Source organism: Alternaria novae-zelandiae (assembly GCF_023758075.1).
Source record: "Alternaria novae-zelandiae strain BMP 2774 chromosome Unknown scaffold_26, whole genome shotgun sequence".
NCBI classification, from domain to species: domain Eukaryota; kingdom Fungi; phylum Ascomycota; class Dothideomycetes; order Pleosporales; family Pleosporaceae; genus Alternaria; species Alternaria novae-zelandiae.
In genome coordinates, this window is record NW_026056986.1 from 142,785 (window position 1) to 168,179 (window position 25,395).

General features: G+C 54.9%; 9 protein-coding genes across 9 annotated transcripts; 7 read left to right on the top strand and 2 right to left on the bottom strand.

The window, feature by feature from the left end:
- Positions 1 to 135: 135 nt before the first annotated feature.
- Positions 136 to 3,549, top strand: J4E88_009760 (uncharacterized protein; the record flags this gene model as incomplete). Its single annotated transcript, XM_049403359.1, has 1 exon — positions 136 to 3,549. One exon carries the CDS (start codon positions 136 to 138, stop codon positions 3,547 to 3,549), a length of 3,414 nt encoding a protein of 1,137 aa, XP_049250793.1.
- Positions 3,550 to 5,358: 1,809 nt separating this feature from the next.
- J4E88_009761 (uncharacterized protein) lies at positions 5,359 to 7,941 on the top strand (the record flags this gene model as incomplete). The annotated part of the gene is made up of 4 exons (XM_049403360.1): positions 5,359 to 5,941; positions 5,995 to 6,632; positions 6,680 to 6,801; positions 6,855 to 7,941. The coding sequence occupies 4 exons, from the start codon at positions 5,359 to 5,361 to the stop codon at positions 7,939 to 7,941; spliced, it is 2,430 nt and encodes an 809-aa protein (XP_049250794.1).
- A 3,261-nt stretch (positions 7,942 to 11,202) lies between these two features.
- Positions 11,203 to 12,239, top strand: J4E88_009762 (uncharacterized protein; the record flags this gene model as incomplete). The annotated part of the gene is made up of 2 exons (XM_049403361.1): positions 11,203 to 11,509; positions 11,560 to 12,239. 2 exons carry the CDS (start codon positions 11,203 to 11,205, stop codon positions 12,237 to 12,239), a joined length of 987 nt encoding a protein of 328 aa, XP_049250795.1.
- A 623-nt stretch (positions 12,240 to 12,862) lies between these two features.
- J4E88_009763 (uncharacterized protein) lies at positions 12,863 to 14,201 on the top strand (the record flags this gene model as incomplete). The annotated part of the gene is made up of 2 exons (XM_049403362.1): positions 12,863 to 14,029; positions 14,145 to 14,201. The coding sequence occupies 2 exons, from the start codon at positions 12,863 to 12,865 to the stop codon at positions 14,199 to 14,201; spliced, it is 1,224 nt and encodes a 407-aa protein (XP_049250796.1).
- Positions 14,202 to 16,470: 2,269 nt separating this feature from the next.
- J4E88_009764 (uncharacterized protein) lies at positions 16,471 to 17,111 on the top strand (the record flags this gene model as incomplete). Its single annotated transcript, XM_049403363.1, has 3 exons — positions 16,471 to 16,479; positions 16,506 to 16,811; positions 16,875 to 17,111. The coding sequence occupies 3 exons, from the start codon at positions 16,471 to 16,473 to the stop codon at positions 17,109 to 17,111; spliced, it is 552 nt and encodes a 183-aa protein (XP_049250797.1).
- A 1,717-nt stretch (positions 17,112 to 18,828) lies between these two features.
- J4E88_009765 (uncharacterized protein) lies at positions 18,829 to 19,371 on the bottom strand (the record flags this gene model as incomplete). The annotated part of the gene is made up of 1 exon (XM_049403364.1): positions 18,829 to 19,371. The coding sequence occupies one exon, from the start codon at positions 19,369 to 19,371 to the stop codon at positions 18,829 to 18,831; it is 543 nt and encodes a 180-aa protein (XP_049250798.1).
- Positions 19,372 to 19,883: 512 nt separating this feature from the next.
- On the top strand, positions 19,884 to 21,417 carry J4E88_009766 (uncharacterized protein; the record flags this gene model as incomplete). Its single annotated transcript, XM_049403365.1, has 2 exons — positions 19,884 to 20,043; positions 20,093 to 21,417. 2 exons carry the CDS (start codon positions 19,884 to 19,886, stop codon positions 21,415 to 21,417), a joined length of 1,485 nt encoding a protein of 494 aa, XP_049250799.1.
- A 160-nt stretch (positions 21,418 to 21,577) lies between these two features.
- J4E88_009767 (uncharacterized protein) lies at positions 21,578 to 22,248 on the bottom strand (the record flags this gene model as incomplete). Its single annotated transcript, XM_049403366.1, has 2 exons — positions 21,578 to 22,101; positions 22,161 to 22,248. The coding sequence occupies 2 exons, from the start codon at positions 22,246 to 22,248 to the stop codon at positions 21,578 to 21,580; spliced, it is 612 nt and encodes a 203-aa protein (XP_049250800.1).
- A 320-nt stretch (positions 22,249 to 22,568) lies between these two features.
- Positions 22,569 to 25,073, top strand: J4E88_009768 (uncharacterized protein; the record flags this gene model as incomplete). The annotated part of the gene is made up of 2 exons (XM_049403367.1): positions 22,569 to 24,844; positions 24,899 to 25,073. 2 exons carry the CDS (start codon positions 22,569 to 22,571, stop codon positions 25,071 to 25,073), a joined length of 2,451 nt encoding a protein of 816 aa, XP_049250801.1.
- Between the last annotated feature and the right edge of the window lie 322 nt (positions 25,074 to 25,395).

Sequence of the window (25,395 nt, forward strand, 5' to 3'; positions counted from 1 at the left end):
CCCCGCCACGGCGCCCAGGTCCCACTTTAGTGAGTAGACGGCCTCGACGCGTTTTAATGGGCACTTTTTCGCTCCATCGACCTTCACCTTCCCGCCCAGAGCCACGACTAACGCATTGGAGTGGCAGACCCAGATATGGATGACGTCGCCGCGTCAGAGCAACTCATGAGCGAAAAGGGCACGCGCATCGGCGCCGCCGGCTCCATTGGCACCCTCTCCCAGGTCGACGGCAGCCAGGACGCCTCTCCTCTCATCCAGAAGAAGCGCAAGCGAAACAGCGCACTCGGTCTGACGAAGAAGAGTGTCGCGACTCCTCCAGCCAAAGGCATGCTCGCCCAGAACGACGTTCCAGCGTCATCTCCTTTTCCCTTTCCCGCGACGCAACCAGAGCCCGAGTCGCCTGCTGCCGATGCTCTCACCCACTCGACCGCAGTCGAGGTACCTGACTCTCAAATTCCCGGGCGACCCGCGCAACCGACTGCCTCTTCGCCCATGTCCAGCCACGTCATCCCGTCCAGCGCAACCAAAGGCAAACGCACATACAAGCAGAGCAAGCAGTCCAAGCGCGATCGGGCTATCAGCGACGCTATGCAAGACGGCGATATAGACCAGGACGGAGACACGACCATGATGGCAGACCAGGCAGCCTCGCCGTCGCATACGGCATCGAGAAACAAGCGCGCTCAAGAAGTGGACGCGCCGGAGTCGAACGACGCACATACACGCAAAGCTGCTGCAGTGGGCGCTGATGGAACACCCTCATCGGCTAAGCGGCGGAAGATTGGTACGCCAAAGTCGCTGACTACACTTCGAGACCTTATTGGAGGCGGGGAAGACGAGGACGCCGAGCAACCACGGACCGTCCAGAAGTCGAAACTAAAACGAATCAAGAAGCCGCAAACCCCCGTCGCGAAATCGAGAAACCTCTACGAGATCCCCGACGACGATCCGCGTCCCACGAACGGAGAGGCAAGCAGCGCGCAGACAGCTACGCCTAAGCCGCGTCTCAGTTTGAAGAAGACCAAGAAGAACAAGGACATTATCAACAACCAGCCTACTCCGGTTCGCACGCCTGCTCAGCCGTCGGGCGAAGCAGAAGACGAGGACAGCATCATGCGAGAGCCCGTCTCCAGTGACGAGGCAGACGTTGGTCCACCGTCCGGTGATGACCACAGCGATTTCAAAGAGAAGAAGAAGACAAAGAAGAGGCGGTCATCTGCGAGGAAAGCAAAACCAAGGCGGGAGAGCGGTCGATACAGCTTCACCTGGAAAGATCCTCCATCTGGTACCGCGGCAGAGAGAGCATTGAATACCGAGCACGACCTACAACATCCACCTGATCTACGAAGCGCCGGTGACTTCACCGCAGACGAGGAAGAGCTCATCCGTCGAGCTATTGTAGACTACCAACAGAGGAAAGGCTTGGAGGTGTCTGAGCTTGTGGACATCATACAATGGAATCCAACTGACCCCAGCTTCAACACTGGAGATGGAACTATATCGTCAAAGAGCGAGTGGTCGCCGCAGGACGTCGAGGACTCGCGTGAAAGCGCCGAATTCTGGGACGACATCAAGCACCTCCGCACAGAACGCTCGCACGACAGGCTGAGAAGACACATCCGTCAGACATACCATCAGTTCAAGAGGGGAGTATGGACAGAAGAGGAAGACAAACGGCTAAAACAGTTCTACGGGATGCACCCCAACAAGTGGAAGGTCATTTCAGTAGGCATGGGGGATCGCTCCATGCACGACTGTCAAAACAGGTGGCGCGACTACTTGCAATATGGTGACAAGCTCAAGTCTTCGCGCTGGGACGAAGAAGAGGAGGAGCTCTTCATCCGCGCCGTCACAACGGTTGCTCAACGAGACGAAGACCACCGCGCCGAAGAAGGACTACCGCCCGTGGACGAATACACGATCAAAGACATCAACTGGCAGCAGGTCAGCCGCGAGATGGACAACACTCGAAGCCGGATCCAAGTTGTACAGAAGTGGAGGAATCTGCAGAAGCGCGAATCCCCGCCAGAGATTGAGGTCGAACGCAAGCCGAGGAAGGAGAAGCCTGCTGCTTCTAAATCTGCGATTCCCGAGCCTACTCCCAAGAAGCGCGGACGGCCAAAGGGAGAGGCTGGCGCAACACCCAAACCCAATCCTCGCTCTGCCAAGTCACAGGACGTCATCGACAACTCGGATGATGAAGAAGCCCAGGCCTTGCCGCCGCCCAAGAAAGCCAAGCGGCCAAGGAAGAGCGAAGGCTCGGAGGTGAAGAAGCCCAAGAAGTTCCGCACGGCAGAGACCGACGAGATTGTTGACAACACCGACGAAGAAGGACAAGCCAGCAAGGAAGCGGACAGCCCACCGAAGAAGAAGAAACGTAGAAAGTCCAAGAAGAGCGAGGTCACAGAAGCCGCCGACGACGATGAGAAGTCACGCCCAACCAAGACGCGGGATGTCATTGAGAACTCAGATGAGGAGATGGTTGACGCCGATCAGCAATCGAAGGTCTCGCCACCGAAGAAGAAGCGTGGACGACCACGGAAAAGCGAGGGTATCGAAGCCAACGAGGATCAAATGCCCCGCCCGACTGAGTCAGGGGATGTCATTGCGAACTCGGATGAGGGCGCCGGTGTCGACCAGCAAGCCGCGACTTCGTCGCCGTCCAAGAAGCGTGCACGCCCCCAGAAGAGCGATACTCTGGAATCGAACGAACCGGAGACGCGTACCGAGCCCGAAGTTTCCGAGGAGTCAGTAGCAGATCTGGAGCTTGCAGATGAGGATCAGTCCGAGCCCGTGGAAGGCGTCGACAGAGTCGTGGAGGAAACCCAGCCAGTTGTGCAGGAAACCCAAATCGATCCGGCTCTGATAGATCCAGCTCTGGACTCGAATCGTACTCAATCACCGACAACTGGTGATGACGCCGAGCAGGAGATTGAGGAGCCATCCGATGAAGACGAACCTTTCAGCACCGCACCGATCATCTCCCCAGAGCAACCACAGACGGCCGGCAACGATGAAGCACAACAGGAGAACGAGGACTCAATCGAGGACGCCGACCCAATCGAAGACGACGAAGATCAACACAGCGTTGTGTCGAGCAGCTCGTCACAGGACTCGGACGACGACCAGTCCGAGCAGGACAGTAAAGTCTCAGCGCCAACAGAGAACGATGAGCTTCCCGGTGAGGAGGTACAGCCTCGCGTCATGTCGACTGAACAAGATGGTCCGAAACAGACTTTATCCACTGGAGACAAGATGCAATGGGGCGACAAGTACGATCTGATCGCGAGCCTGCAAAACCATCGCGATGACCGTGAAGAAGACGGAGACTTCAATTGGGACAAGATCGCAGAAGAAGTGGCAGAAGAGCGCAAGTACATTTGGACTCCGCAAGTACTGCAAACCGCATTGGACCAGCTGATCCAACTTCTCCGCGACAACTGCAAGGAAGTGGATGAGGATGATCTGGACGGGACGGTGGATGACATTATGGATTTTATCTCCAGTGAGCATGGAGAGCAGATTGACGAGTACTACGACCTTTCATAGGAAATGAATTGATACCGCCGTTGGGTCTGGTCACGTTCAGGCGCTTCAAGCGACAGTAGTGCATTGGACGTACTTGGAGTAACGCATTTGTCGCGTGTACATAGTATATAAAAACATATACACCATCGCGTAGTGCAGCATACCACAATATCTAGCGTTCCTCCCACACCCCGTATCCTCCTCCATCGTGACCTCTCTGAACGAAGCCAACACCCGCACTAAGCCCCTTCGCCACATCGCTCTCGGTTGGCACCCGAGATCTCACTTTGCCCCATTGTTATCGTAGCGCATCGCGCATAGCGCATTTTGGTCATTCAAGGTTGTGCCTAGCGAGCATCGAACAACGCAAGGCGAAGTAAACGTTGTGTCGATACATCCGGCGTTTACGGAGCCGCACAGCCACGCTCAACGCCTCAACATACACTCGAGGCACGGTAAACAACACAACACATTCCACAGTCGGATCCAGGTGCAGCGCAAAACCCAAAATAGAATTACACAGGAAGGAAGGGTTTTAAGGGTCACGAAACGTGGATCCACAGCCGCATGCAGGTGTAGAAAGGACGAGGCTGAGGATGGGTGAGCACAAAGGCTAACGACGCAAGCTGCACGCTGCACGAGCTATCGAAATCTCCGGGACCCATACGGCGTATGGTTAAGGGACTAAGAGTGTTAGAGAGCTTAGAGGGTCCGAGTACGATGGAATGTGTGGGAGGGTGCTGGGATGGACGCGGTCTGCGGGTGTGAGTGGGTGGTGTGATCTATTGGGTTGGGTTGGCGGTGGGCGCGGGGCAAACTTCGTCCGAGTGGTGAAGTCGTAATAGATATCTGGTCAACACAAGTATCTCCAGAGAAAAGAGAGCACTTTGTAGAGTGCACACACAAACTCCCTCGAACATATCGTCACGACACAACAGACATGGTGACACCTCGTGCAGGCTGACAAACTCCAGTGGGCAGTTCCCTGTTCGAGTACCCACCTGTCTTGGCTTATGTCAGGTGGTCCCTGCTACAACCAAAGGCGGCCGGGGCTTGCGACGTTGCGAGGCCAATCGCGCGATTTCTGATCATTCCCTTAACCGGCACCCTCCATGACGTTGGCTTGTCTATCCGCGGCCAGTCAACGGCTTTGGCGCGAAGGCGAGGCGACGAAACGGACAGGATGGCCTCGCTTTCAGCGCTCCGAGGTAGGGTCGGCTGTCCGCTGGCGGAGGATGGAGGATTAGGGTTCGTACTGCTGCACTCCACATTTGGGTGCCCGTATTTCCCCCCCTTCTATCTTACTGTACCCAGTGTAATCCTTTACTCCATCGCCGCTGTGTCTGTTATTGCTGTTGTTCTAGCCGTTGCGTTACTCTCGGTTGCGCGTCCCTCGTTTTGCATCTGCATCCGCATCGCCCGCTCGCTTCTGCAGTGACATCCATTCGCTCCACCTAGCTGATTGTCATTCCGGCTGTTTGTGCCACGCTCAAATCAGCGTCCACCGCACCCTACGCCTCCTCCCAGGGCCCTTGCCACCCGCTCACCCTCGAACGTGCATCCTGCGTACCGGCACATATAGTATCCGGCTGTTAACCCGTTCTCCCTCGTCGCTCGTCGAATAGAACCGGGTCAAGGGTGCCGACCTTGTTCCTGAACTGCGACGTCATTTTGACCATTTACCCGCTGGCTTCCTTCCACCTGACGAGACCCGAGGAACCCTTTGCGAACACGACTCCCGAGGTCGTTTACGTTTGACGGCCCTTTTTTTTTACCCCACGACGTGCACGCGACCAGCTGGGCGCACGTGTTTGGTACCGATAATAAGCAATGGAGCAAGTCCGACCACAGCCCGCGACAAGGCCCGAGGGTCGCCGCATGTCGATATTCACGGAGGTGGGACTGGTGGATGAGAATAAGATGATGGAGGAGAGGAGCCCGGTGCCGACACATGGAGAGAGTTTGAGGAGGTTAAGGCCGGCCAAGATGCTGAGGTTTAGGAGCCGGAACGATATCTTCAGCGCGGAGGGAGAGAGGTTGGCTGACGACGAAGACGATTGGGAGTCGGTTTGCGACGAGGACGAGGCGAACGAGAACGTGTCGCGTATGACCACCACATCGCAATCCTTTCTTCCGACGAAGCTGTATCGATTCGGCCTTCTCAGTGTCCTACTGGCCTTGATGCTACCGATCATCCAACTCAATCCCCTCAAACACGTCGGTGTACGGGGTGGCGCGATCCCGGCGAACTTGATCCAGGCTAATGCCGAACGCTCGATGCTCGTCAGACGAGAAGACAGTCCGACCGATGCGTGTAGGCGATGGAGCGGACAAAGCGCCATCGTCAACGGAACACTGTACATGTACGGATTCCGCAGGACGACCGACGGCCAACAGAAAGAGGATACATGGAGTACGTTACAAGACGCAGCTCAATCCTGCGCATTCAATGCTAATATGATACAGACAACGACTTCCTCACCCTCGATCTTACCGAATCCTGGCAAGTCGCCTCTCCCGCTCTGACCGGTCTCCCCAAGCCCACAGGCCCACCAGCTGTTTCGCTCGGTCAGCTCTGGGCATCGCACGATTCGCTATGGCTCTACGGTGGCCAATTCTCCGACAGCCCACAGGCCGACCCTTCAAACAACTCAGTCTGGGAATACAACATTGGAGGCAAGCTGTGGATCGAACACGCCGATCCGAAGACCTCGGCTGGTGGAGAAGAGGCAGAGGATGCTGGTCAGTCTGTACAACGCGTCGCTGAAGGTGCGGGTCTTACTGTTCCTACGCTGGGCAGGGGCTTCTACTTCGCTGGCCATTTGGACTTCCTTACGACGGAAGGCTGGAGCATCCAGACTCCGCGGTTGTACTTGAAGAGCTTGCTGGAGTTTACGTTCCCGGGTCAGAGCAACAATGCTGTGGAGTCGCTCGGAGATGGCAAGACCGCTGGCTCGGACGGTGTCTGGCGCAACATCACGTATGGCGGACTGCAGAACACGGCTTCGTTCCCTGAGCGCGCGGATAGTTCGCTCGTCTATGTTCCTGGCTTTGGAAAAGAAGGTCTCTTGATTGGATTAACTGGTGGTGACAATGCTACTTTCGTAAGTTTGACATGAAGGATGTGGGAGCGAATGCTAACAGAATCTAGACTCAGATGAACACTATCGATGTTTACGACATTGAGACATCGACATGGTACAAGCAGAGTACTTCTGGCAAGACGCCGAAGTACCGAGTCAACCCATGTACAGTTGTAGGAGCTGCTGCAGAGTGAGTACACCCTACTTTCATTATCACTCGCAATCCTTGCTAACAATGTCCAGCGGCTCATCGTACAACATCTACATGTTCGCCGGTCAAGATCTCAATGAACCTGGCAAGCTTGACACCCAAACGCAGCGCGACGACATGTGGATCCTTTCCGTGCCATCATTCTCCTGGATCGAAGTCGAACAAGGCACCGACAAGGCCAGCATACCTCCCCCACGTGCCGGACATCTTTGCCAAGTCTGGGACCACCAGATGATCGTCCTAGGAGGCTACAATACCGACCTCGGCTGCGACGCGCCCGGCATCTACGTCTTCAACATGAGCAGCCTAGGCTGGAGCGACCAGTTCACCGCCGTAACAGGCAAAAACGCGCTCCAAGGCTACAACTCCAAAGACAAAGGCAGCACCGGCAACCCCCTCGCCCAACAAATCAACCAGCGCGGATTCGGCGTCGAAGCCGGCATCGAAGGCTCCTACGGCTACGCCGTCCCCGAAGCCGTCCAAAGCGTAATCGGCGGCGCAGCAACCGGCGGCGCCACCCTCACCGCCCCAGTCCAAACACCCACCCAAGGCCCCCTCGCAACCGGCAAACCCCAAACCTACACCATGACGGGTCCCGACGGCGCAACCATCACCAACGTCATCAACGGGAACCCACAGGGCAGTTCCTCGGGCGACAGCGGCCCCAACATCGCCGCCATCGTCGCCGGCGTAATCGCAGGCGTCTTCTTCATCATCGCCGCCTACTTCGCCTTCTGCGCCTGGATCTACCGCCGCCAAGTCCAGATCTGGAAGTCGCACGCTGCGGCTGTGCAGACGCGTGCGAATGCGGAGAAACAGGGCACTTTTACTAGTAGCTCGGGCAAGAACAGTAGTGAGCGGCCGCCAGGTACGCTGGGGGGAAGTAGCCATGGTGGTGTTGCGGCGGGTAGCTTTGATATTACGAGGAGGGGGAGTGATGCGGTGCCGATGCCTACGACGGCGTATGGCGGGCCTGGGGAGGGGGATAGGTGGGGCAGGAGGAATAGTGAGGGGAGTGTTGTGGATGGGTTGTTGGATGGCCAAGAGCCGAGCTTTTGGGGGGCGAGGGGTGTGTTGTTGAATCCGAGGAGGAGTTTGAGGGTTATTAATAGGGATTGAGACTGCATCTCGATTTCAGAGCACAGTGGTGGCATATGATCTTCTTTTTACGATTCCCCTGATTGGTTATATTTAAGGAAATATTTGGGTTTGTATAATGATGGATGGGATAGGGCAGGCATACATGGCTGATTGGGATAGTAATAATGACTACAATTAATGATCGTCTATACTTATCCCCTCTCTTCTTCAACCCCCCAGCCAAGCCAAGGTAGCCAACGAAAAGAAAAAGAACCCACACACCCACACACGTCGAGGATCCCACCGCTCCCCCAACCGCCCCCGTCCAGGAAAGCCCCACCCCCATCAAGGTTATCTCGGAATCAGCCTCGGTGCCCACCTAAACCGTCGCAAGCCATCAGATTAAACTACACCAGTACATCTGTTTGCGTGTAGCTATCGAAAGGATGGCATGGGATGGGGTTTTGGAGGGTCGAAAACCTCCGGCGAGGTCTGTCAGGTAGGTATGCTGGTCTGCATGCAGACTGGGTGGGTGGGGGAGGCGGAGGGGAGGCGGAGGGGAGGCGGAGGGGAGGTGGTGGAGGTCGCGTCTCTCGATTGAGATGGGGAAGACGCGCGAAGTATCGGTAGTAGTGAACAGAGTAGTAGGAAGAATGTCTAGATTCGTTTGGGTGAAGGAATGCCCAGAGGGGTTTATGTAGCAGAGAGCGGAGAAGGCGTGTTCTCGCGCAGTAGGTACTCAGTATATATATGTTAATGATGAATTTGATCATGCGTGCTCGATGATCTGCAATGCAAGATATTTAGACAAGCTGATTGACTTGTGAAGTCATCTGTCGCATACTATGCGCTGTCGGTGTTAGAAAATGAACTCTCATTACACTCGGTACGCAGTGAGATTGTTTCCAAGCATGGTTTTTCGCTCTTTGACACATGCAAGTCTAGTTAGTAGCAATGTGGTGTAATCACTTCCGTCTGCATCACCACACAACCCCTTCTTCAGCACCCCAGACAAGCCGCGGAAGCCAATGAAAAGAACCCATATATCCACCACACACGTTGGGGGTCCCACCACTCCCCCAACCGCTCCCGTCAAGAAGCCCCCCCTCGAAATCAGACTCCCACGCGCTCGTCAGACAAACGATCTGTGTCACCGTTGGAGAGCTACGCCGGCCGGTCGTAAACTTTCCTGGTGACACGTGATAATCTGTCGGATCAAACGCGTGGAGAGTTCCGTCTCGAGGGACTGGTCTGTTGCAGACGCCAGTTTGAAGAGGGGAGGAGAAGAGAAGGGGTGGGTGGGGGAGGAGGAATATATATAGGGGAGAGGGGAGGAGGGAGGGGAGAGGAGCGGGGTGGGGGTGTGGGGCTGCTGCCTGGTGTATGTACAGTGAAGGCGGTGGTGTGGAGGTGCTGATGCCTGGTGTGTGTACAGTGAAGTTCGTGGGGTAAAGGCGCGGGAAGGTTGGGATAGTGAAAGGTTGAAAGCAGCTTTCGACTGGATTTGTCTTGCATCCTGAGTGCATGCGCATCTCAACCCACGCGACGAGAAACCACATCCCCATGGTGACACCATCTCTTCTTCAGCCCCCCAGACAAGCCGAGTCAAAGCGAACGAAAAGACATACATACGTCGAGGGTCCCTCCGCTCCCCCAACCGCTTCCGTTAAGAAGCCCCAACCTAGAGAGGAGTCTCATTCCAGCCTTCTTGTCTTGACGCCTTTGACCACGCGGTGCCATGTGGTAGGGTATCTCAACAAGTGGGCTGAGACGAGACCCCTCTCGAGGTTACTGGTCTGATACAGACCCCTTCGACCTGGGCGCCCAGGTAAAACAATTCTCTCTTTGGAGAATCCGTCGCGAACTCTGCGATGCCGTTCTCTGAGGGCTATCGCTTCCGGGGTAATTCCTCTCTGAAGACCACCATGAGCTGCAGCGTTCCTCTCTGGGAAGCTTGGTGATGTTAGCAAGTCATCATGTATCCTGGGCCGAGAAGGCAGCAAGAAGGGGAAAGAAAAGAGGAAAGGAGAGAAAACATACCTCGCACTCATGTCAGCAGCCCCACCTCTCTACCAACCAGCCCGATCAAGAGCGTCCCTATAATATCTTTCCTACCGTGTACACCCGTTTCAACTTCTTACGGGTTCGACACAACGCCGGCACACATCTCCATCTGTGTCTCTCTGGTCTCGTGCCGGAATCTCTTCTCTTCTCTTCGACATCGGACCGCGTATGCAACGACCCCGCTTTTGGTAGTCAGTCCTCATACACCTGTGCCATGTCAGCTCTTCGTCTCAAATGTTTCGTAGAACAGGTGAAAAGGACAGGGAATCAAAGCCACACCTCACCCCCCCAGTGTTGAACAGCCCCACCGCTCTGCTAACCGGCCCTTTCAAGAGCCTCCCGCTACGGACCCTTCCTACCGTGTAAACCCTTTGGGAGACCCACGGTCCAGGTTGTAGCGCTGGTGTGATGCACACCCCAGAGATGTGTGTTGATGAATGTTGATGTGAGGGGAGGGAAGAGAGAGGTGCGGTAGGGGCAGATATATATATGGAATATGTTTGCTAGGAAGAAAGATCTCGTGCGCTTGACTGTGAGGCGGGTGATGAATATTGTGATTGTTAGGTGTTTTCTTCCGCGCTTTGATGTCAGGCGCGAGTGTTATGGAGGAACCGACTAGACATGTTGAGAGATGACGAGAAACTAAGAGTTTGGTATAGCGAATATTGAGATTATGCGTAGATGTCTCTGAATATGACGAGAATAGTAGAATACGTGACAGACAATGCCAGCATCGCGAGTTCACCGGCTGCCATAGTGTGTGTCTCGCGCCGTTCGACCGAAGAATCAAGCATTCTGTATGTGAAGCCACATTGCTCCTTCTGCACATGTAAGGCTCCTTCCGTTCGTTCTCTTCATCCGTGCGAACCAAACACCATCTTCCTGATGAACTTGGCACTTCACACCCCTCACATGACGTTCTTCAGTCAATGGCTTTCGCACGAGGTGCGCGGTTGTTCGGCGCCGATCAGCCTCGGCATATGGACAGCCGAACGCTGGACCGACGTAGGCCCAGCGCCAGCTCTCCGGAGCACTGGAGCTTGCACATGCGAAACCCGAATCCGCTCTCGCCCACATCAGCCACGCATTTTCGCTCTTCATCGCATTGTGGGAGCAGTCGCGTAGGTATCTTCTTTCTCCAGACGGCTTCTTTGGTCTTCATACCTTCCTCGACTACGTCTATCCGGATTCTACGCGCGCCTGTCCATCCCACGCGACCCCACTACAGCTCCCACCATGTCAAACACGGCGGATTCGGTCATTGAGAAGCTGCCCAACACGGCCGAGCTAAAAGAAGATGTCAAGGCAGCGTCTAAGTCTTCGCTGCAGTCGCTGCGGGCGCTGTTAGCGGGAGGTGTGGGTGGAGTGTTTGCTGTTGTGGTCGGCCATCCCTTTGATCTGGTCAAGGTGCGCATGCAGACGGCAGAGAAGGGCGTCTACAGCGGGGCTATGGACGTTGTGCGGAAAACCATCGCAAAGGAAGGACTGGCGAGGGGGCTGTATGCAGGTGTTTCTGCGCCGCTTGTTGGTGTAACGCCCATGTGTGAGTACAGGAGGACCAGTATATGAATAACCTAGGCTGACATTCGACAGTCGCGGTGTCCTTCTGGGGCTATGATCTCGGCAAACAACTCGTATCCAGCGTATCCAAGGTCGAGAACAACCAGTTCAGCGTCGCACAAGTCTCCGCCGCCGGTTTCTTCAGCGCCATCCCCATGACCATCATCACCGCACCCTTCGAGCGCGTAAAGGTGCTCCTACAGATTCAGGGACAAAAGAACCTGGCGCCTGGCGAGAAGCCAAAATACGCTGGTGGCATGGATGTGGTCAAGCAGCTATACAAAGAGGGCGGCATCAAGTCAGTGTACCGCGGCTCTGCCATGACACTGGCGCGTGACGGCCCTGGATCAGCCCTCTACTTTGCGACATACGAGACCGTCAAGCGCAGTCTCACGCCAAAAGATCCCGTCACCGGTCAGCCGGGGTCGCTGAGTATGGGCGCCGTCATGGTTGCTGGTGGTGCTGCCGGTATCGCCATGTGGATACCCGTCTTCCCAGTTGACACCATCAAGTCGCGGTTGCAAAGTGCCGAAGGCCGACCAACAATCAGTGGAACTATCAAGGGCATCCACGCGAGCGGTGGTCTCAAGGCTTTCTTCCCTGGTATTGGCCCAGCCATGGCACGAGCAGTACCTGCCAACGCAGCCACCTTTGCCGGTGTAGAGCTTGCGCAAAAGGCAATGACGAAGATGTTCGACCGCGACGGCGAGTAAGGGACTCGCCACAGTCCTCCTACAATTTTCGGATTCGCTTTTCTTTCATACTCCATGTCCATCTCATGTTGATCACGAACGATTTGGTGGCATTGCATATGGCGTTGTTAGTTTTCGCCTCCGCGCTTAGATATAGAGCAAGGGGCTTTCTGGGCGAAATCCACCCTTCGTCCCACTCGCCAATAGATACTGTTCTCACATACCCATCTTTCCTCTGTCCAAAGTACCGGTTTTGGGCGGCCATGTGTGGTCTGTGCAAGCCAGGGCCCATCGGAATGCGGTTGCATCCGCAGTCCACTCTTCCCGCCCAACCAAAAGCCGGCCAAGATGACAAAAGCCTTGCGATCGCTACCGCTGTCATGGACCTGGTAAAGCGCCGGATGTAGACATGCAGTACCAGGTGCATACCGCCTTTGTTTGCTACAATCCTCCGCTAGTCGCCACCACCCCCCGCGTCAATATGCCTTGCTTCGCCTTTGTCCTCGTCTATATCTCCCGTATTCGTCCTGTATGTGTTTCAGGGATTATCGTGTCGATACTATTAAGAGGTGGACGGGATGTCCTGATGACGTGTGGAGATTGGCTAACCTCGGTGATGAATCGAGGTGTTGAGAGATATGACAATGGAGACTGCGCGAACCCGGACACCATCGATCTCGAGATCTGTTGCGCCAAAGTTCTCGCCTCTTAACCAGCACCCCGTGTCTTCTACCGCTGAATCAGACAAGGCTCATCCCATCTTCCTCGAGCACCCCTTCGAAAGACTGTCTCCTACCTTGGCAGCATATCCACGCGTTGTCGAAGCTTTACAAAAGAGACGAATATCAGTCTATCCTGACGTCAGCGAAACGATGCAGAAAGCGCTAGGTCATCGTGCCGACTTCTTCGACGATTTCTCTTCGGAATCAGAATGGGAGGACAGGATGAGCAAAACGATACAGAGTCCAATTGAAAGCCAAGGGCCGGGTCTGAGAGACATTCCGTACGACATCCACGGCGACGTTGAGAATACGCAGCGCGGAAGGAATAGGCAACGCAGTACCATTACCTCGCTGCCCAGACTCGCAGATCTTGCAGATGTTTCTGGCTCTGGAACTGATGATAGCGGAACCGGCGATGAGCGAGCTTCTGGTCGAGGAACCAATCATGCACGAAAGATGTCTCTGACGCGTCTGAACAAGGACAATGTGCGCCTGGTGGATAACAGGTCTATCAGATCCAGTATCGACTCGCCGAGACATTCGTTACGCAGCAACATGTCCTTGCCCAACTCTCCGCTCATGGCCTCGGCCAGTTCAGCACCGTTCTCTACATCAGGACCTCTAGAGGATACACTCACCGCTCTACCGCAAAGCCCGACGTTTCGAAGAGAACACAGAAGGACCGCGTCGTCAAACAGCACATCAGACAGCGTCCTCGCAGACTCCATCATCAACGCCCACGTCATGACGATGCGCGCCCTCGAAGCCCTGAGTTCAGACCCACGGAGTATAGACCCTCGAGTCAGTAGCGACATGACAAACGCAGCAGGCCGCACATACCTGCACTCCGCCTCCACAACCTCCTGGCCCAAATCCACCTCTTTCTCCGCAAACCGCCATGTGACCCTATCCCCCCTATCAACCGGCGATGGAGACCAAGACGACAGAGCGAGCCGCCACCGCACCGCACAAATCTACTCCCCAGCCATCAAATCACCCAACCCCTTCTCCGTCCCTAATACCGCTAATACCACAATCACAAACCCCGACCTCCTCATCCCGAAGCCTAGCTATATCCCGCAAAACCATGTTAGTACTATACTGGATTCCCACCTCTCGGCCCTCAACTTCTCGCTCTCGAACCGCACGACGGAGGATTACACGCGGTTGAACTCGTGCTGCACGAGTGCGTTTCCGTTTGCAGATGAGCCGAAGAGCCCGTATGATGATCGGAAGGGGAAGGAGGTTCTGGGGCTTATGACGGGGAATGCGAATGGGGAGGAATGTGATATGAGGAGTCGGAGGGAGAGGAATGAGAGTGCGCAGGGGGTTGTGAGGGGGAGTGCTGAGGAGAGGGGACGGGGAGGTGGAGGTGAGAGGGGAGGGGTGAGTATGGAGGAGGGTGGTGTTGTTTTGGTTGGGTTGAGGAGGTGGACGTGGGGTATGGGGAGGGGGGGATGTGCATGCGCTTGTGGTAACGTGGATGAAGAGCAGGCTGGCCTATCACCAGGAAGAGAAGAGAGGTTGGCCAGAGTCGTCATTCCAACGTACGCCTCGGCTTGGACGCCGAAACACAGCTATACCAAAAGCAGCATCAGCAACTGCAATAGCGAAAAGAGAATGGACCACAGCCCTAAAATGAAAAGGAAAGAGCGCTCCGCCGACTTCGATGACGAAGCGTTCGCGTTGGCGCTCAGGGCTGCGAATCGCGAGTTGGCGGGTAATTGGTTCCGGAGGACGTTTAGCGCGAGGACGTTGAGTGGTATACATGTTGAGAGAAGAAGTACATGGGATCACGGCAACGGTAACGGCAACGGCAATAACAAGGACGACCGCGATGTTCATCCTGCGCTTCGCTCTCCGCAAAATAGTCAATCGGCAACGCCCTCCTCGGACGACCTAATGGTTTTGTACCAAACACCCCAAACCGGACGAAAGAACTACACTTGGATATCCTGGGCTCGCCGCAACACCTCCCGCCCACAATCCCCCCATCCAACTACCCCAACGCTCCACCTCACATACACCCTCTCCCGCCCACGAATCCTCCTCGTCATGGGCATCCTCCTGCTCATCAGCCTCCTCGCCGCCGCAGCATGGATTCTAGTTGGTGCCGGCGAGGGGAAATTGACACGGAAGGAGTTTAGCCAAAGGGTGGGGAGTGGGATGGCGATTGCGGGGTTTGTGCTTGCGGTTGAGGCGTGGGTGTGCGGGGCGTGGGTTGCTTTTTCTTGAGAGGAGTATGGGGGGAGGGAGAGGGGAGAAGAGGGGGGGATGGGTGTTGAGAAGAGAGTGTGTGGGACTTCGAAGCTGAGTTTAGAATTTGATATGAAAGTATCTATTGTGGGGAAATGTGAAAAGTATCATCTCTTTGGAATGACCGGGCTGTTGTATATCGATGATATACCTTTAAGTATCCTTAGGTCCCCTCTGCCTACCCTGCTTGCCCTGCGTCCACTTCGCGATACTCACAGACTTGTCACTACCCTTCTCCTCCTCACCCCTCTTGACCGGCTGTGCAGCACAACTATCCGCACAGATTCTAATAAAAGTAGTCGCAGAATCCGAGATGAACCCATTAATTGTGCTATACAGGATGCAATTCGAGGACTTGAACGCAAACGCTGAGCAATTGTTCAACGCGTCACACCGTTGACGGCAGACGTCTGCGTTTGGGATACTGCCAATGGAGAGGATAACTTGGGAGCCGGCGGCGGGGATGTTCCCGCAGCGGACGAAATAGTTATCTTTGCATTGGGAGTTGTTGGCGGGGCAGGCGTTGGAGAAGGGGGTGATGAATTGTGGGCAGTTGGGGTATTTGACGCAGGATACTGTTGGCGCGGCGGGGACACAGACGGAGGGTGTAGGCGTCGGTGTCGTTGTGGAACTTGGCGTCATTGTGGAAATTGGTGTCGCTGTGGAAGATGGTGTCATTGTGGATGTTGCCAATGTGGTAGGTGTTTCTGTAGTTGTCGGGGCACCGGTCTTGCAATCGCGGTTGAAGAACTTTAGACCAGTTCCTACACTAGGTCTTACGTTTGCAGCAGTGAATAGTACCTTGGCTAGATAGCATGTACTCGTGTAAGTTATGAAGCTGGCGCAGGTATCCTCGGCGAGACATCTTGCTCGGCAGTCCTCGGTGGTTGTAAATGGCGAAGTGTTTAGGATCTGGACATCTTCGACATTGTATCCTTCTACGCCACAGAGTTCAGCAGCAGTCGGAGAAGGAACGGGCGTTGATGAGGTTGTAGATGTTGCTAGTGTTGAAGGCAGCGCGGTTGTCACCGGGGTGCTGATTCCGCACTCGCGGTTGTAAAATGTCAGAGGGGATCCTGGCCCAAGGTCGATGTTTGTACTGGTGATAGGCGACTCATTGAGATAGCACCCGCTCTCAGAGATGATTACACTGCCGCATCTACTCTCAGCCCGGCAGTTGGCCAGGCAATCCTCGATAGTTGTGAAAGGGCTGCTTGTGAAGGTGGAAGGTTGTTCTTTAATGTAGCCTTTTGTGCCGCAGAACTCCGCGGTAGATGGGGAGGGTATGGGTGTTGACGTGATCGTGGAGGTTGCTGTCTCGGGAGTTACGGAGACTCCGGAAGACGAGCTGGAGGAAAGTAACGTTGAGGATTCGTCGGTTGATGACGAGCTTGAGGCGGTGCTGGTGGTCGTTTCGCTGGTCGACCCAGAATTTAGGGAGGAGCTAGAGGACGTAGCGGTACTAGAGCTAGAAGTCGACGAGCTTGAAGTGGTGCTAGTGGTAGTTTCGCTTGTCGACGTGGAAAGTAAAGTGGAACTAGAGGACGAAGCGCTGCTGGAGCTGGAGCTGGAGGAGCTAGAGCTGGAAGTCGGAGAGCTGGCAGAGGACGAAACAGTATCGCACTTTCCGAATCCAGCCTGACAGCCCGTTCCGCAGTATGCGCTTCCGCTCCCACAGTATGAGTACTGTGAGCAACAGTCGCCGTACTTCCCACCTGAGCAGGTCATTCCCGCTGGCGACGCTCCATACAGGTTGCCACAGCGAGCATTGGTAGTGACCTTGACCTTTGCCGGGGTAGCAGAAGGTGCTGTCGACGAAGCTGTTCGTGTCGAGGTCGAGGTACTGACGCGGCTAGATGTTGTCGACGTACGCGCTGGTGCGACGACGCCATTGCAAGTACCAAACGACGACTGACATCCAGTTCCGCAGTAGTCTTTCGTCTTTCCACTGCACAAAACGTTAGTCAACGAGCTGCGAGATCAAGGCTAGATGGCATACCAGTAGCCATATTGCGAGCAGCAATCACCCCACTTTGAACCTTTGCAGGTCATGCCGCCTGGCAAGGCATTGTATGCGTTTCCGCAACGCGCATTCGTCGATACTTTGCCAGCGGCAAGCGTTACCGCTGCCGAAAGGGAGAGGAGGAATGTCCAGCGCATGGTGGCTGGTATTAATTATTAAGGATTATGCTGTATTGAAGGAGCGACAGATTGACGACGAGCGAGGGAATGACTGTTGGTGAGGTGCCCGTAGAGAGTGAGACGAGTGTCCTAACAAGAGTTGGGAGCCGCATAGGTATATATCTATCCTTTTAGCTAACGAGCATGTGCACACAAGATGGCAGTAAAGTTCTAAAAGCTCGAAGCCGAAGTGGCTTGCCCGCGTACCTGCATTCCACGATAGCCTCACGCAAGCGTTCCCGAAAAGCCACAAGCGCACTCATCGAGCTCCCTTCTCAAAAGCATATTGACTAGGCAGTCGCGAACATCAGCCCATAAACAGGACCTAAAAGCCATCGTGGAGAAAAAGACATTGCGCAGGATGAAGTTGATGAGGGCGAGCGAGTAGCGCAGCGGGTGATTGGCGCGACCCCTGGAAAGCACGTGCGGACGCGTTCTGGACGCAAGCCACACAAGAGCGAGGCTACTCTTCGCGATCGGCCGCCCCGGGTGCGGAGGCGTTCCGGGGACTAAAGTAAAGAACTCAAAGGCTTGATATCCTGCAAGGCCAGCGCTATCATCTCCTGAAGACATTCTTGTATTGTTTTCAATCTCTGCTATACTCTTAAAGACGTCCCAGCCCTCCACAATGTCCAGAGATCACGAATACGTTGCCGTGTTGATGGACTGCCCATGGAAATGTCACAGAAGAGCCTTTAAAGTGGCGATGCAAAAATTTGATTTCTCAAATTTCTGCATCACCACTTAAAGACTCAGCCTTCCAAATCCCCACTCCTTCCTCCGCAGTCCAACACCCAACACCCAACACGGCAGGCAGGCAGTCATCATCACCTTCCCATCCTCTTCCTCTTGAACGCTCCCCGTTATGCTATAACAGACGATCGTCCAAGAGGAAGAGGATGAGACAGCGCTGATGACTACCTGACTGCCAAGGAAGTCTATGCCTGTTCCTCATTCTTCTCTCAATTGGCGATGTAAGCGTGCATTGTGCGTATCCAACAGGATACATCCTACAATGGGGGTTTACATCGCCAATTGCGAGAAGGATGTTGTTGCTGCTTGCGTATCAACGTCGATATTGCGCTGCGCTCTTCTCTCAATTGGCGATTAAGGACTTGCATTTCCATATTCCTGTTGAATATGGAGATGAAAGTCCTTAATCGCCAATCACGAGAAGGATGTTGTTGCTGGTTGGGGATCTGCGTAGATATTGCGCTGCGCTCTTCTCTTAATTAGCGATGCAAGTGTAGCATTTCCTTACTCCTGTTGAATAAGGAGATGCTACATTTGCATCGCTAATTACGAGAAGGATGTTCGTGCTGCTTGCGTATCCACAAGGGATGTTGCGGTATACCAGGAGGGATGTGAGGAGGACTGCGCGGTGACCATAACCCGACTTCTCTCCCATGTTCATTCCACAGCGCTGTTCGTAGGGTTTATGACAGATCCTCTCATCCACTCCCACCCTTCCCCAGCCTCGCCCAGGGATCCTCAACAAAGCTCGGTAGAAAGTATGCCGTATCTCCGTTCTCCATTCTCACGCCATGACGCAGCGCATTCAGTTCAGCCCTGGAGATTGCTGGACCGCCGAATGATACCATCTCTGCCGCGGGCGGGTCGCCAGACATCGCAAGGTTTGGAGTGCTGCTCTCGGTGGCAGCCGGTTTCTCGAGTAGGTTCTGGCCGCGAGCTAGAAAAGCAGCCAGACCAGAGTCGGCGGGTTGGCTCTTCTTTGCTTTACCCGGCGCAGGTTTGTGGGGTTGCGGCGTGGGGTTTGTCAAGTCGGATACAGCGTCGGAGACAGCGTCGTCGAGGTTGATCTCGTCTTCGTTGGCAACTTTCTTCGATCTGACACCCAGTTTGGTGGAGTTGGCGCCGCTCGCATCAGGTCCAGCTTTTGGCGAGGCGGTGTGGTCGAATTTGCGTTTCTTTGTCCCGCCAAAGGAAGCGAAGCCCATGGCCGCTGCGATCTCGTCGTTCTCGTCGTCGTCCATGGTGGAGGATTGGTCGTGATCGTTGAAGAGTTGGTCGTGACAGCCGGAGTGGAATTATACGTAGGACTACGGCGCCAGCGCCAGAGGTATCGAGGTCATGAGCTTGCGCACGGATTTTTAACAGACGTCGGCACCTCGGGGCTTGGCAACTGTCTCCAACGCCGGCGACCCACATCCATCAGCACACTACTCCAACGCTACAACGGAGATCCACACTCCGAGCCATTTCGTCACGACCATTCTATACGCGTGTGTATCGATAATCGTGCAATGGCTTCCGGAAGAACTACCACACCTCGCTCAATCGCACAGCGACGATCTCCACTCCGATGGAGAAGGTAGCATCGTCGGGGTGTTCTTGCTCCGCATATGATGTCAACCGGCACTTGGGGACGTAGTATGTATGCATAGTCGGACCGCGGCTTCGGGATAGGCGGATGGATATATAAGCTTTGATGTGAGCCTTTGGTAATGGCTTGTTTAAGCCATATTCTTATCTTTGGATTGTCGAGATGAAAGTCGCGACTCAGGTGTTGTTCGCCTCGTTGGCTGCGGGCTCTGTGCTGCCGAGAGGGGGTGGGAGCCACAATGGGAGTGCGATTGCGGACGGCGACTTTGTCCATGTGGATGGGCTGAGATTGTATAATGGCGATGGATTGTACTATCTTACTGGTAAGGATATCCTTTTCTCCCCTAGAAGTTGTGGGCTGACATATTCAAGGCATCAACTACTGGGCTTGCATGAATCTTGCCGCAGGTCCGAAAGCAGGTGGCAATTACTCGCGACTGGTTACAGAGCTCGATCAGATGGCTGCTAAAGGGATCAATCACCTTCGCATCATGGCTGCCTCTGAGGGCGCTCCAACGCCCCAGCCCTTCAGAATGAACCCAGCACTCATGGAGTCACCCGGCCAGTACAACGAGGACGTCTTTGAAGGACTTGATATCTGTCTTGCTGAGATGTCGAAACGCGGCATGCGCGCCACCATGACACTCAACAACGAGTGGCAGTGGAGTGGTGGATTCGCCCAGTACGTATCATGGGCAAACAACAACACCGCGATCCCGTATCCGTCAAGCTGGAACCAGACTGCACCACCCCAGCGCGAAACACCTGGCACCGGATGGGGAAACTACACTGTCGAAGGCGTCAACGCAGCTCCATACGACGAGTTCACTTCCTTCGCCAACCTGATCTACAATAACACGCAGGCCGAGCAATGGTACAAAGACCACATCAAGACCGTCATGTCCCGACGCAACACCATCACAGGCCGCCTCTACACCGAAGACCCAACGATCATGACCTGGCAACTCGCCAACGAGCCCCAACCCTCCGACCAACTCGGCTACACAGGCCCCTACAACATCTTCCTCGAGCCAAATCCCAACGACCTGCTCTTCCCCTGGGTCGACCGCATCTCTGCCTACATCCGCTCGCTAGCCCCCAAGCAGCTCATCAGCGTCGGTCTGGAAAGCAAGCAAGGCGAATACTACTTCAAGCGCGTGCACAACTTCTCCACCGTCGACTACGCGACAACCCACTGCTGGGTCCAGAACTGGGGCGTGTATGACATGTACAACGCCAGCGACGCGAATCTAGTCGCTGCCCAAGATTTTGCGCGTGACTTTATGAAGAACAGCAGTCAATGGGCCATGGACATTGGGAAACCAATTTTCCTGGAGGAATTCGGCATGGCGCGCGATAATTGGGTGAATGAAGACAAGGAATACCCGTACCTCAGTGACGCGAGCACAACGCACAAGGACGCCTATTTCACAACGATCATCGGAGCGGTTATGGATGAGTTTAGGAATGGGGGTGCGTATATTGGGACGAGTCCGTGGGCGTATGGCGGGATCTGGAGACCGGAGACGCAGAAGGCGAATGCGTTTGGGATGGTTTGGGCGGGGGATCCGCCGCATGAGAGTCCGGGGTGGTATGATCTTTATGATGAGGATTATGCGATGGAGATTGTGCATGCGCAGCAGAAGATGATAAGCTTGTGGATTGAGAGGCAGGGGAAGAATGAGACGGGGTATTAGTTGGGGTAGGGAGATCATTGGTCTTCGCGCTGGCCGTTTCGCAGATTATGGTTTTGTTTAGCTGGGTAATCTTGCTTCCACTGCGGATCAATATGAGCGCATTGAATACCACATTCCTATCATTCGTCTTGAAATATCAAACATACAACCCCACTACCCCTCACAAAAACCTCGACGGACTACTCTTCTTCAACACCAACGGATGCCGATGCACACTCGGCATCAACCCCAACCCAATCGCCCTCCGAATCGCCTTGGCAACCTTCCTCTGATTCTTCGGGCGGAGCCCCGTATCCTTGCTATGCTTAACCCTCCCCATCTCCGTCATATACTCGCTCATCATCGTAAAGTTCTTATACTCCAAAATCGGATTTATGCCCAACACATCAAAGGCGTCTTGCTGCGGCTTCTTGCGCCCGTACTTCCACTTCTTTTGCTCGGTGCCCGAGAGGTCGTGCGGCGCGTAGACGTCGCCGGGTTGCCATTTTCGGTAGATTTGCCGTTGGTATTGGGCCGCGCGGTCGGATTCGAGGACTTCGCGTGGCATGTTGGCGGAGAGGCCCATGGTTGAGGCCATGCCTGTGAGGGAGGGGCCGGTGCGTGGGCGCGTGGTGTTTGTGTTTGGGGGTGGGCGGGCGGCGGCGGTGCTGCTCGCGAGGATGTCTAGGATGCCGTCTTGGGGGCCTGGGAGCGGTTAGAGGGTGTTCGAGACGGGGCATGTGTGGGAGAGGAATTGGGCGCACCTTGCTTATGGGACCCGGTGGAGAAGTAGCGCATGCATGTCGAGCTTACAGACGGCAGCGGCCGCAGTGGTAACCGTGTTATTGACATGTTGGCGGTTGTGGTGGTGTTGCTGTCGTCGCTGCCGTCGTGACTTTTCGAGATGCGGCCTCGGCGGTCGGAAGTTGACTTTCTTAGCGCAATTGGATTTCACAGCAGGCAAGAGCTCCCGCAATTGCTCCCCTCACTCCCCGTCGCCGCCACTGGATCCCGCTTCCATCTCGTCTTTTTCGTGTATATACCGTTTGTGCGCCTTCCTCCACCCCATGGACGCCTTCTTCGCCTAGATACCCCTTCCACTGTGCGCCAATTGCACGCCAAACCTACGTCACCACACTTTTGTCCTGCGCTTAGCGAACGTCGCCGCCGCCATGCCCTCGCACTTGACCCGCATCGTCTTCCGCAACATCATCGCCAACGAGCCTCTGCTGTACCGAGGATGCCGCTACCGAGCCGTCCGACCCCGCGTCATCACCCAACATGGGGCCCGATTACTTCCCCAGACGCAACGGCGGACTTTCTTCGGGGAGCTGTTCAAGCAAAAGCGGAAGCTCAAGCCTGCAGAGGCGCCGCCGGGTCTGAATACAATGGCTGAGGTGTCGTATAAGCGGGCGAATGATCTCAGACCGCCGGCACCCAAGGACGTTGCGGATGCGATCAAGGAGTTCTTTGCGCAGAGAAAAGGGACGTTTGAGGATTGGCATGTGGTGATCGCGCATGATGCCCTCACTTATCTGCTGGAGAATCCGAGTGAAGACGGGAAGCCATGGTTGAGCCTAAATGACCTGGATAATATCTTAGAAAAGCTACTGGACACGTCGAAGCGACCGGAAACTCTAGGGAAAGCGCACATGGTCTTTGGGCGGCTCGTTGTCGATGAGTTGGCAGAATCCGAGGAGCAAGAGCTCGAAAAAGCTGGAGAGAAGAAGACGAAGGAATTGAAGGTCCCCTTTAAGATGTACATCGACTCGAGGCATATCCAAGTTCTATCCGCGTTCGGTGCGGCTACTGAAGCAAGGGACATCGCGATCAGTGCGTTCAAATACGACAAGACAGCGAATGCCTTGGTCCGCGGCGCCGTGGTCTCTAGTTGGAACACAGTGCTTGGAGGAATCATCCGGGAGAACAGTCTGACCGAGGTCTCGAAAACGGTGGATGCTTTCACAGAAGCCTCAGTTCCATTGACCAGGCCTGCGCAGAATAAACTAGTTGCATTCTACGCTGAGCGTGGAGACCTGGAAAAAGCCAAATCTTGGTACTCGCAACCCGTTCACACCAAAGTCGGCCACCAGGTTACGCAGCCGTCGGGCGGCACCAGCTCTGCTCTGCTAAAGGCCTGCGCCGCAGCGGGCGATCTTACCTATGGTCAGCAGGTGGTAGCGAGCATGCTCAAGGTTGACATGCCCTCGAAGCCTGAGTGGGACGCAATCTTTCTCTGGTCTGCTGCTATCGGCAAGGGTCCAGATGAGATCGCTCGGATGATCAACGTGCTGATTCGCAGGAATGACGAAGCACGGCAAAAAGATCCCAAAGTCCCTGTAATCCGCCCAGACACCGAGACCATCAATGCGTTGGTAGAGCATTGCATGTCTAAGCAAGACCCTTACCTGGCGGAGCGCTATATTGTACTGGGAGAGAAGTTTGGCATTCATCCCGACGAAACGACCTATACGATGCAGATGCAATACCGCATCTCCGTCGGCGATCTCGATGGAGCCAGATCTGCCTACTTCAACCTGCAGGGTAGTTTCTCCGGAGACGAGCGCAGTGTCGCAGTTGTCAATGAACTGATCCAAGCACTCTGCGTGTCCAAGCAGCATCACTTCGATGAGTTGATGGCCATGGTGGACGATCTGCACGAGCGCAAGGCCAGCTTCGCCCCGGAAACTGTTGCAGCGCTGACGCTGTTGCATCTTCGGAGGGGCGAGATCCACGACGCCATGGATCTCCTCCAAGTACACGCGCATCAATACTCTCCAGAACAGCGGACGATCATCCAGAAGGCGCTTTCCATGTTCATTCTGGATGGCGAGACTAGCACCGCAGACGCTTGGGATGGCTACCAGATCTTGCGCAACGTGTTCGTCGAAACGCCCCGAGAGGACCGCATACCAATCATGAACGGGTTCTTCGCCAGGAACCGTTCCGACATGGCCTGCCACGTCTTCTTCCACATGCGCAACCACGTCAGCCCGACTCACACAGCAACAAGAGACGTCTACGTCGCAGCCTTCACCGGCTTCGCCCGTTGCCAAGATGCCGAGTCCCTCGAACTAGCGCACAACCAACTCAAACTCGACCTAAACGTAGAGATGGACACCAAACTCCGCAACTCACTCATGCTCGCATACGCCGCCACAGGAGAAAACCGCAAAGCCCTTTCCTTCTGGCGCGAGATCTGCGATTCAAAAGAGGGCCCCACATACAACAGTCTCGCCATCGCCTTCCGATCAAGCGAAGGCATGCACTTTGGCTCCGAACACGCAAAGTCCATCTGGAAGCGCTTGAAAGACCAGGATGTCGAGATTGACAAGAATATTTGGACAGCTTATATGTGCGCTGTTGCACGGAATCATAATCACGATGAGGCGTTGGCGCTGGTGGAATCTGTGGAGGAGGAGTATGGGTTTACTCCTGATTTGCAGATGTACGTTACTTCTCTCCTTAACTTCAATCTAATGGCTTTGTTAACAATATACAGTCTAGGTAGCTGGTTCAACTGCACGGCTAATATTGAGAGGCAAACTCGTGTCGAGGCTTGGATTAAGCAGCATTATCCCAAGGTTTGGGCTGAGATGGAGGCGCTGGGTCATTGGGTCACGATGGATGGGTTTGGGTATCGCCAGTATAATATTAACCGCGATCTTGACCCGTAGAGCGGCGCGGAATGGAAGGGTAGGGGAGCCATATCAGGGTGTATTCGATTGACACCAGTACGACATCCACCACGACTTCGATCCGTAGAACTGCGCGGGATGGAGAAATGTGGTAATCACGCGAGAACGACGCACATATCTTGCGGGTAGTATGAGATTGCGGTCCACCGCCGCAATCCGAATGCAAAGGTCTTGGGCCATGCGCTTTGCGCCTTGATCAAAATATTCGCATTCGGCCAAGCACACCTCGGCGTCGTCTTCGTTTGTCAGGGTCTCGCTTCTCTCACTTTTTACTCGCTGGCGCTCCGTTTGTTGCTCAGCA